Consider the following 11650-nt stretch of genomic DNA (forward strand, 5'->3'; position numbering starts at 1 on the left):
CATCCCTCTGCCTCTCTCTTACTCTCTCTCAGTCTCTCTCTCGTCTGTTTTTGCTCCTGCTCTTTGTTTCTCCTGTACTCTCCTGTGTCCTCCTCTCCGTCTGCACCTCCTCTGGGGGAGAGTGAGAAGGAATTCAGACCATGAGAGTGGACAGGTAACGGATGGTTGCGCTGTTCGGAATAGCTGCGTACAAGCCCACTGCCTGCATTAGGGAATTTCTCACTTCACTACAGTGTTGTGACAGGCTACCAGTGCTACTGAAACCATTATTAACTTATTGTATGTGTGTGTGTGTATGTATGTGTGTGTGTGTGTGTGTATGTATGTGTGTGTGTTTTATGTGTGTGTGTGTGTGTGTGTGTGTGTGTGATAAAAAAGACCTTTCATTTAAAAGTAAGCCTGCAGGGTGGCCTTCTGCTGGAGGTTCATCCAGATAGTCCTAAAATCTCTCTCACACACACACACACACACACACACACACACACACACACACACACACACACAAACAAACACCACAACACAGCCCACCCAGTTTCACTAGTGAGGAGATAGGAGCTAATGTGCGGTCAAGGAGAGCTAGCCTGCTTGGAGAGATCGGGGGTGTGTGGTCCACTTCCAAACTGTGTGGAAAAGCAAGAGAGGACTGAAAAGGTAGTGGAAAGGTGGGAGAAAGAGAGAGAGAGAGAGAGAGAGAGAGAGAGAGAGCGTGTGAGTGAGAGGGAGAGCGTGAGCAGGGAGAAACCCAGAGGAAAACAGCATCTGCTTTTCGCTTCAGCAGTTCTAAAGAAAAGAAAAGGGGCTTGGGGGGGGCGGGGGGGGGGGTTGCTTGGTGCAATTGACTGTGATCACACCTGTCGGCAGGTCGCCATAGCAACCTCATTAGTGGGCCAGCAGGATGAAAGCAGGGATTGCTTAGAGATGCCAAAGCAGCAGGAAAAGACGGTTCAAAGAGAGACTGAGAGAAAGCGAGTGCGGGAAAGCGGGAGGAGGAGTCAAAGAACGGCTTCGCGGCTGAGGGTTGCGAGCGTGGCCTACTCGCGCCGTATCTTCTCTGCAGGAGGCTGTGAGCTGCAAACAACACTCGGGTTGCTTCGGTGAGCAGCCTTCCGCCCTTACCTGCGGCTCACGCCGCACCGCTAATTTACGTCTGCCACCCAGCCCGGCTAATCCTGACCTCCAGCTGACCTCCAGCTTACCTTCACCCAGGCGCTCCTTCTCTTTGCCTGTTTTAGTGCTGTTGGTGTTTTGAGAGCATATGGGTGTTCAGCTTCCCACTGAGTGCCACCCAGACACCAGTCTTCTGGTTAAAAACCGAATGCGAGTGAACTTCTGCAGTGGGGCGGGCCTGCAACCCTCTGATGCGCACTCACACACGCGCACACACGCACACATGCGGGCTCCGTCATTGCTCCGATTTTCAAGAGATATCTTCTTGGGAAATAGAACCACAGCAATTCCAGCTAATTAAAAGTTGCTACTGTGTTCTTCCTCCACGCACAGAGCACAGAGCCATGCTGGCATTTTATCTTGCCTCAGCTCCACAGTGAATCCGCAACTGATCTGGACGTCATGGGCCCATCCATGAGTGCTGTACCTTGAATTTGGCTAACCACCTCTGACTGACCAATCGTATGCATTCAGTCCTGCAGAGAGATGATTGGAAGAGAGGCAGAGGTGTCCAAGCAAGTGCAGACGCACTCTTTGGCCCTGCAAGGCCATTCATGATGAAGAAATCGGCAGAGGTCGGAGGTCACTAGCCGTCTGGGAGGAGAGGATCTTATTATTGTGTGGATTTATGAAGGCTGCCAGTGCTGCTCTCTGAGCTGCTCAGCAGGCTACTATCTGGCCCTGCTTCTAAGCGTGTGTGTGTGTGTGTGTGTGTGTGTGTGTGTGTGTGTGTGTGTGTGTCTGTGTGTGTGTCTGTGTGCTGTCTTTATTAAATAAGACCCCATTCTTCAGCAGCCTTCTCGAGCTTTCTCAAGACCGCTCTTGGCCTGTTCCTATTCCTGAAAGATTGAGAAACCTTATTCCCAGCTTTATTCAGGACAAAACAAGAACACAAAAACCAGACAGGACCCTCCCCCCCACATCCCACAATGCATTGCCTCTCTTCACACATAGATACAGATGTCGCCTGCGTGACTAAACAGGGTCGGCCAGAAAGCGATCCGGATTCCAGCAGGGCTCCCAGCTCGCTGGCTCCTCTGCCGCCAGTGAGCTGCTCCGTGTGGGAGTCTATGTTATTTAGCGCTGGCCGCGCACCGAACACCTGCTCGGCTTGAAGACGGCATTTACGAGGGGCAAGGAGGGGCCCCCTCCGCTCCCCTCCCCCAATACATCCGAGCGGCCGCGTGACATGCTAAGTTATGGCGTGGCTCTAAGTGCGTCGGGATCGGTCACCCCTCGGCGCTTTAAGGGAGGAAAGGACCATTTTAGCTCATGCCTGTCTAGATACAATATGAATCTAAAAGGTAGTTGGTACATCAAGGGAGAGAGATAATGAGATGAGACAGAGGGAAGGCAAAGGCAGTAAAAGAGACAAAAGGGAAAGTGTGAGAGCGAGTGGGAAAGAGAGAGGGAGAGAGATAGAGAGAGAGGGAGAGAGAGTGGGAGTGACGACAGGGAGAAGAAAAAGGAGCAGAGGTCAGTTCTGTGATGATGAGTTGTGCATTTTGGAGGTGTCCCTGCAGCTCCTGTGCTCCGCTCCCTGCCCATCTGGCTCCGAGCAGCTGGAATCTCCTCGTTCTGAGAGCACTTTTAGGGAGCCGTGATTTATTGGCGAGGCTCGCACGTTCAAAGCTAAACAGCAGGAAGTATCAGACCTGCCTTCAGATCACCAAGAATTTGCCTCAGCGTGAGACCCCTCTCATATTCTGACCCTGCGCTCTGGCTCTCGCTCTCCCTCTCTCTCCTTCCACCTTCTAAGACAAACGAATAGGCCTACCTCTGTTAGACACTTCCAGAATGATGTGCACTCTGTGGCAGCACCAGGCAAAATTTGAATTTATCCAAGAAGCCGAACACAGTCCCTGGCGCCTTTGATAGTTGGAGTAATCTGATTGAAATTCCCCCACCCTATCTTTTTTACTCGCTTTTACTGACTGGTGCTGACAGGGAGAAATTTCTGCCTCATGCTTCGCTGTGCACTGAGCTGCTACTCTCTTCTGAGCCCTGGAGCCAGAGAGAACGAGTTAGAGCTTCTCTTCTCTTCTCTTCTACTCTACTCTATTCTACTCTACTCTCCTGTCCTCTCCTCTAATCTCCAGTGTAATTAGGGTTCGCGTCTTCCCCCACAGCAGCTCAGCATCCTGCGTTTGTGGTGTTGGCCAGCGCTGTAACAGCTTTTAGTCAGCAGAGTCAGAGAGCAGAGGGATCACCTGTCATGTCATTAGAGGGTTAATTACCTTTGCCCACACTCCCATCAGCCTTCCAAGAGTAATACTAAGACTTGGCAGCTATTTGCAGAATCATTAGCTCTTACTTTCATTAGAGGAATCAAAACACAGGTGCACACACACAAATGTGATGATATTGAGAATGTTATTTCAAATGGTGTGGTGGTGTCACCTGAAATGATGTGTTCATGAATTTTTTGGAGTGTAAAAGCTACCCCTCTCTCTCTTCAGCCCTCTAAACCGCTCTGTTCCTGCTCAGCCGTGCGGCTCCTTCCCTCGCATACACATCGCCACACACGTGGTGGGATTTTCTCTGGATATCTGGCACACCACACACATGACAAAAAAATTATTTTCAAATCCTTGAAAACCATGGAACCATAGCAAAAGAAGGCTTCTGTCTGGATATGGGTAGAAGCCATTCTAACGCCACTCTGTTTCAGTTCTTTACAATGCCAGCAGAGCTAGTAAACTGCCCTTTATTGGGTTCATGTGCTCCTCGTCATGGTGATGATAGTGTTGGTGCTATGGAAACGCAGCGACCTGGCCCCTGGCATGTTGTCCTCGCGATCAAACGAGTCTCGTTATTCACTAAGCTCCAGGTCACCGCTGAGTCAAAGCAAAGGCAACCTGCGATAGCTCAGGACTTTCTCTGGGCCCGGGAGTGGAGAGACTTGAGTCCCAGGACCATGAGAGGACCACTCTGCCAGGTTCTCGCGCGTTTAAGGGCGGGGCCGGGACCATGCCACGACAGGGCTAGCTGCTGGCCTCGGCTTGTTTGCCCACCTGTGCGTGTGCTCTCTAGCGGGCCTGATGCGTCCACGCTCCAAACCTGATTGGCAACATCGGCGCCGGAGCAACACGTGGTGTCAGGTTGAGGGAAGTGTGGAATATCTACCTCAGCCTCGCTTTCCCTGGCATGAATAATGCACCGACGTGCCACTTCCCGACTTTCAAACAGGCGCTGGGGGATTCATGCACTGGAGCTGGGATGCATAAATGAGCAGACGAATAAAGATAAATTGTCTGAGAGTGTTCGTGTCTGTATGTGTGTGTTTGTTTGCGCGCGTGCGTGTGTGTGTGTGTGTGTGTGTGTGTGTGTGTGTATGTATGAGTGTGTGCATGAGTGGCTTCATCTTTTTCAGAACAAGCATTATTTTCTCTTTCTCATTCCTTTTGTTTCCGTGTGTGTGTGTGTGTGTGTGTATTCCAGGCAGGGAATAAAAAAAGCAGCAATCTCCACAGCCGTTGTACATCGTCGCTGTCAGAATGCCCTGCTCGTCAAAGCAGTCTGCTGCCTCAGAGAGCCCTTTGTTTTCTCATCATATTTTAACGCCGTTCGATATGCATTTGCTGACGGCTCATCTCCGGTCTGTCACCCTGGAGACGGGCCTCCTGGCATGAATGCTTTGCTGCAGCTGACCCTGTTTCTGGAGTCCAGACCCCATATTTACCCTCACCTTCACTCCTTGTGAACTTCATTTCTGAAGATTGTTCAGTGGTTTTTGTCATTGGGTTTAATAAAATATCACACTAATGAGAGTGATGTTCAGCTCTTTTGTTATTCAGAGTATTTTTAGCAGGACGCTAATATAGGCATCATGTGTAAAATGAGTTCAAATGTTTGGTTTTTTTTACTCCGGAGGGGAAAGTGAAGGATTTAGTACATTACAGAGAATTCTACCTGGATAAGCCTCTCACTCAGTACATGTGTGTGTGACCTTTAGCCACACATATTATGGACAAAATCAACACACACACACACTCAAATGAAATAACATGGACACATTTTCGATCTTGCATACTTTATTTTCTTGCATGTTGTTCAGTGTTAGTTAACCTAATTAACATTGCCTCAAAGGGGGACTGGGCTCAGTGCCCTTCCATATTAAGTCAGGGCTCCAGACAGTCCATGACCGAGTCTGGGATCTGTGGCTATATGAAGTGCCTCGGGGTCCTGTTCTAGGTCCGGCCTGTTAATAAGCACACAGAGCCGTGTGTTATTAGTATTGACTGGCATTTTAGAGAGTAGGCAGGCTAGCCATTACCATCTTATTGGGTAGTCCAGAATCATCTAATAGGCTGGTGCATGTGCATGGACCTGGAGTTTAATCGCCGTGGAAACGGGGAGCAGGGTTATTAAAAAGCCAGCTCAGCTGAGTTCTGACGGCGACTGCTCAGGCTTGCTAATGATAATGGGCTCGGGGCACAGTCCCCGAGCACGGAGAGAGTGATTCCGGACGATAAAGAGCTCGATGGGTCTTAGGGGGAGAGGTATTAAATGATAAGGGCCGTTGAGCAGAGATGGATTAGACCCGGGCATGAAGGTGTGGGTGAACGATGGCGATGTGTTTCTCCTTGCCCACTCATGCACCTCTGAGTGTGCGTGTGCCTTCGTCTTTATGGGGCGCGCGAGGTCACACGGCTGGGTGGCAGTGCTAGAGTCAGGATGCTCTGGCCGCCACTGGGGCCTCCCGCGCCAGTCAAACTCGTGAGTGTGCACGCTCGCTATCTGCCCACTTCCTCTTCTCTCGTGGCTGCGGTTTCCATTCGCAGCTCTGCTTCCTCTCGTGTCGTCTTTGTTCCTTTATTTTTTCCCCCTCACGTATCTTCTTCTTCTCTTTCACTCAACCTCCGTTTTCCCCGCACCCTCTCAACCTGTTCCTGCCCTCAGTTGGGAAAGTTGCCGGGGTGTTCCGAACGTGAACCCCGAGGTCACGATTGGCACAGTCGCATGTGTCTTCTGTAGGTTCAGCTCTAGCCAGAGGTGATCTGGCTGCCACCTCTCCCTGCACTGCAGTTCATATGTGCACTCTGCCCCCATGTGTCTGTTTTTGGTACTGTACCTGCCACGGCAGGGAAATCTGAAGGCTGTTTAGTGTGCATCGCATCTCAGTCCCATTCAGCACTGCAGTGGCCTCACCTCACAGCGCCCTGGGCGTGTTCTCGGTAAGGGGCCACAGTACCGAGTGCCGGCCATGGTCCTCCGTGCCCTCCAGCTTATCTGTGTGTTCTCAGGGATTTCCACATTGGCTAAGAGGGTGTCATGGACAAACTTTATCGTGTCTCTGTGAAAGAGCTCTGGCCAGTCTTCTGACAGCTGTGTGGACATAAGGACCTCATAGATATCTGTTGTCCTCTGGTTTGTTTCGCACTTCATGAGACTCCTTGTTAAGTGGAGGACTCTTTTGCAGTAGGCGGTGCTTTTTGGTGTGCCCTTAGTGTGCTCCCCCTACTAATGCTGGCTGCTTGCTAATTCTGTCTGGGGCTGGGAGCAGCATGAGATCGCTGTGTCAGACCAGCATGAGATCGCTGTGTCAGACCAGCATGAGATCGCTGTGTCAGACCAGCAGGGGATCGCTGTGTCAGACCAGCAGGGGATCGCTGTGTCAGACCAGCAGGGGATCGCTGTGTCAGACCAGCAGGGGATCGCTGTGTCAGACCCCTAACACGCGTGTCTACTGTGTGCTCCACAGTCCATTTTGTACCCAACAAGTAGGGGGTTTTAAGGGCTCAGAGCACAACCCTGTTTATTTCCCACCTTTCTGAAAATACATGTTTAATTCAAATACATGTTTAATTCAGTGCCAATTTTATTCTTTCGTCAGAGCTGTATCTTCATAGAGAAGATAATAATTCTGTGTTACCCCTGTCTGACAACGACCTTTCAGACATTCCCAGTAAGACGTCGGATGGTTTACTGGCTGAGAACCAGACAAAAGAATTGTAGTGTAATGACTGTAAAGGTTTTTGGTTTGCATTTAGTGTGTGTGTGTGTTTGTGTTTGTGTGTGTGTGTGTGTGCGCGCGTATGTGTACATGTGCACACGTTTGCAAGTTTGTCAGCTGAGCTCCCTCAGCAAGGGTCTCGCCTGCAGCACAAATATATGTTTTTTTCTGAATGCACTGTCTGCAAGTTTGTTTTAGAAGAGAACTCTTTTTACCCTGAAGGTAGGACTTTTCTTGTCTGGACAGTATGTCTGTATGAGGGTGAGTGATGGATGCATCTTTGTGTGTGTGTGTGTGTGTGTGTGTGTGTGTGTCTTTGTGTGTGCACATGTGTGAGTGTCAGCGAGGTCAAAGTGCCCCCTAGCCACACTGCAATACAGGTACCTCTGATTACACAGGCAGTCAGGAATGTTCCGGTGCTTTTTTCTCTCCTGTGATGATGTTTCAAGATGGTGATCACTGGGACTGCAGTCTGGACAGACAAGAAGAGGAATGAGGGAAAGAGTGAAGCTGTTAGGGTCCTTGGGGCTGGGCGGAGTAGCTCTCTGCCTTTTCCTGACCTACCGATATAGTTAATCTATTTTTTTTTATACATATTTTTTTTATACATTTTAAATACTTTAGTTGTCTTAGTACACCTGCATGTTTTTCCGCATGTCTTTTATTTTACTAAAAACCTTTTTATTAGTTCTCAGTTTATTATTTGTTGCATGCAATGTTGTACATGGCAGCTTATGCTATTTGCTGTTGTTTAATAAACTTTGTGTGCCCAGTCTGTCAGTAGAGGTGACTGGGTGTTTTCTAGATCATGCTGTTCCTCTAATCAAGCTCTCACCTCCTTCCCACCACAGGAAGTTCTACTACATCACGCTGCTGCGGGACCCAGTGTCCCGCTACCTGAGCGAGTGGCGGCACGTGCAGCGAGGTGCCACGTGGAAGACGTCGCTGCACATGTGCGACGGGCGCACGCCCACCCCCGACGAGCTGCCGCCCTGCTACGAGGGGGCCGACTGGGCCGGCTGCACGCTGCAGCAGTTCATGGAGTGCCCGTACAACCTGGCCAACAACCGGCAGGTGCGCATGCTGGCCGACCTCAGCCTGGTGGGCTGCTACAACCTGTCGATGCTGCCCGAGCGCACGCGGTCCCAGATCCTGCTGGAGTCGGCCAAGAAGAACCTGCGCGACATGGCCTTCTTCGGCCTGACCGAGTTCCAGCGCAAGACGCAGTACCTGTTCGAGCGCACCTTCCGCCTGCGCTTCATCCGCCCGTTCGTGCAGTACAACAGCACGCGGGCGGCCGGCGTGGATCTGGACAACGGCACCGTGCAGCGCATTGAGGAGCTGAACGAGCTGGACATGAGGCTCTACGACTATGCCAAGGACCTGTTTGCACAGCGCTACCAGCACGCGCACGCCCTGGAGCGCCGCGAGCGGCGGCGGACGCAGCTGCTGCGCGGCCCCGCCGCCCGCCGCGGGGCGCCCCGGGACGAGGGCACAGGAGGGGAGGGCACGGCACGCCTGCCCACCGAGGACTACATGAACCAGATTGTCAGCGGATGGTAGGCCAGGGGAAAGCCGCTCACCAGGGCTGGAAGCAGAGGGAGAGGGGGGGGGGCGGGGCCGAGGGAGAGAGGGCGGTGTCCAGAGGTGGGCCCCCTTCAGCTCAGAGAGAAAAGGGGGAGGGGTGATTGTGAACACGCTCCCTTCCTCCTGAGAATAGATTGTAAATTGGGAATGTAGCCGCTGCAGTGCACACTCGCCAAAACTAGGCAACTGGGGTGCACACTTAAGGAACCTAGGAGCATAGGGTTTGTGCTTTGCGAGTCCAGGGCCCTAGAGTGTACACTTGCACGCCTTGTTTTTCCTATTCGCCTTGTCAGATGGGTGGGGCTATCTCCACCCTTCCTCCATAAGGTCAAACACAAATGGCAAATTCCAACTACTTTTGCTCCACAGTGTTATTGCACTGAGGTGCAGCATGTTGCTGCAAAGCTTAGTTTTGTATAAGAATGATGGAAATCACTGAATCGATTGTTTCAGTAAAGTCATCCAAATATGGGAAATAGAACTTTTGTAAAATCTCTGGTTGTCTTTTTTTTTTTTTTTTTTTACACTGATATGAAAAGCGGAGTGACTGGATATTCCCACGCCAGGTTATTACTAACAGACCCTGTGAGTGCATATGTTTTTAAAGAGATGTATCTTAATATATAACATGGACATGGCCTTGTTTTTACTTCCTGTGTGTGTTTCTGTCGTTTTGCGTGTTAAGCGTGTGAGACACTCGGAACCTCTGTGCTCGGCATTCGACCCACCATTTTCAAAGGAGACGTTCACGGCGAGACGCGTGGAGCCCACCGCCAGTGAGATGCACGCCAGTGTCATGGTCACGTCTGAAACAGCAGGCTGACCTGCCTGTCAGTGTAAAGCCAGACAACAGGACACAGGGACAGTTTGGATATTTGAAAAAAAAAAGCATGAAGTGCCGCTTTATACCTGAGCAAATGTATGACTGTGTGAAACATTATAAGTCTGTGTGTGTGTGAGTGTGTATGTGAGTGTGTATGTGAGTGTGTATGTGAGTGTGTATGTGAGTGTGTATGGGTGTGTGTATGGGTGTGTGTATGGGTGTGTGTATGGGTGTGTGTATGGGTGTGGGTATGGGTGTGGGTATGGGTGTGTGTGTGTGTGTGTGTGTGTGTGTGTGTGTGTGTGTGTGCGAAGCACCTCCAATGTGTCAAGACATGACTGGGCCCCTCCTTGCCGTTCTCTGCGAGTTTGTCGTGTGTGTGTGTGTGTGTGTGTGTGTGTGTGTGTGTGTGCGTGTGTGAATCTTATTCCGTAGTCCCTCACACTGTCCCCAAGTCAAGCTGAAGAACACTAAGATCATTACCAAGGCAACAGCTCCTGTGCAGAAGCACGCACTCAGAAGCGGGCCTGTTAGTCAATGAACACCCAGTGAACGTGTGTGTGTGTGTGTGTGTGTGTGTGTGTGTGTGTGTGTGTGTGTGTGTGTGTGTGTGTGTGATGTATATTTGTGTAAGAGCAGATGGATTTCAGGCATTGTAAACATGTCTCCACTGTTTTCCACCATTACTGTATATTGTATATTGTATGAGTATTTCTGTTATTCATGACAGTTTGATCTTAAGGTTACCAATAAAGAGAAATTTCCTTTTTTAAGAAATGGTCTCAGTTAGTTCTTGCATCTGCTTTTATCTTGGAAAAAAAATAACATCAGAAAATTTGTTGATGTTTACTAATTAGAATATTTTTTCCTCTTCACTGAACCACATGCTCACAATTTTGTTTCAGTTTTTCTGGTTTGATCATGCTAAAAAGCATTCAGTGAGTGTGTTCTGCATCAGTGCTTTTCTGAGACAGATATCTAGGGCCTTCTTGGCTCTTCTGAATGTACGAAATGAAACCATACCTGATACCTGTGAAGTTGACAGGAAATATTAATGTGATTTTGGTAATTATTTTTCACCATTTGACACCACTGGGTGATTTATTTATTATCTTATTTATTCTTGTCATGCTGTCAGGCGGAGCCATGTCAACAAGGAAGTCTCTCTTTGGCATCTTTGGTTCAGTCCAGATGGTTTATTCAGCTGGGCTGGAGATGGAGGTGCTAGGTTAGAAGGGGGTGGGGGGTTTCTGGTTTGGAAGGAGATGTGTTAGGTTGGAGGAAGGATGTACTGGGTTGGGGGGGTGTTAGGCTGTAGGGTGGAGGTGCTGGGTTGGAGGCTGGAGGTACTTGGTTGGAGTGAGGGAGCTGGGGTAAGGATGACACTGAGCCCTTAGGTGGGCACTTCGGACTGTATGCCGCCATGCTGATATGAAAAATAATATGAAAAGATCAGTACCTTTTCATTTTTCAAGTTCAAAAGGCTTTGTCATTTCAGCAATATACAAGTACACAGCAAAAACGAAACAATGTTCCTCCAGGACCTTGGTGCAACACAAAACAAGTGCAACAGACAACACACTACACGAGTGCAGCAATACAATGCAGTGCAATAATACCATAACAATAAATACAAGGCACAATGAGCAGACAGTGCAGTTATTTTGACCAGTACACAGTACTGGGAATATGTAAAGTGGGTTTGTGCATAGGAGTCAGTGACATGCTGAACATAGCAGTCACCGGTAGCAGCCAGAAACAGTTCACAATACAGTACTAATTTAGTATAGTATTCTAAAAGCCAGTAGGAAGAATGTGCAAGAGTGCAAAAGGAGTGCATATTATGTGTGTGAAGTTTGACTTCAGCAATTTGTCCGATACAAAATTTGTGTGTGTGTGTGTATGGATATGTATGTATGTGTGTGATTTTGTATACACTGTGTGTGTGTGTGTGTGTGTGTGTGTGTGTGTGTGTGTGTGTGCGCATGCATGAATGTGTATATGCATGTGTGTATGTGTGTGTATATAGAAGTGTCCATTTGTTTGGAATTGGAATTAGCCAGAGTTCTGGATTCTGGGAAGAAGCTGTTGCACAGTCTAGAGGTGAGGGACCGGAT

At 49.4% G+C, this 11650-nt stretch overlaps 1 protein-coding gene and 1 long non-coding RNA gene across 2 annotated transcripts in view; both read left to right on the plus strand.

The window, feature by feature from the left end:
* The window catches only part of hs6st1b (heparan sulfate 6-O-sulfotransferase 1b), a 45034-nt gene extending 36348 nt beyond the window's left edge, over window positions 1-8686 (plus strand). The window contains exon 2 of the mRNA XM_027004343.2: window positions 7975-8686. Within this exon, the coding sequence (XP_026860144.2) occupies window positions 7975-8686 (712 nt within the window). The remainder of the gene's footprint in view (window positions 1-7974) is intronic.
* Window positions 8687-8743: 57 nt separating this feature from the next.
* Window positions 8744-9587, plus strand: LOC113573841. Its single transcript, XR_003410248.2, has 2 exons — window positions 8744-9295; window positions 9396-9587. It is a non-coding gene; the product is annotated as an uncharacterized LOC113573841 (long non-coding RNA).
* Window positions 9588-11650: the final 2063 nt, after the last annotated feature.

This window comes from Electrophorus electricus, chromosome 5 (genome assembly GCF_013358815.1).
Source record: "Electrophorus electricus isolate fEleEle1 chromosome 5, fEleEle1.pri, whole genome shotgun sequence".
Classification (NCBI taxonomy): Eukaryota; Metazoa; Chordata; class Actinopteri; order Gymnotiformes; family Gymnotidae; genus Electrophorus; species Electrophorus electricus.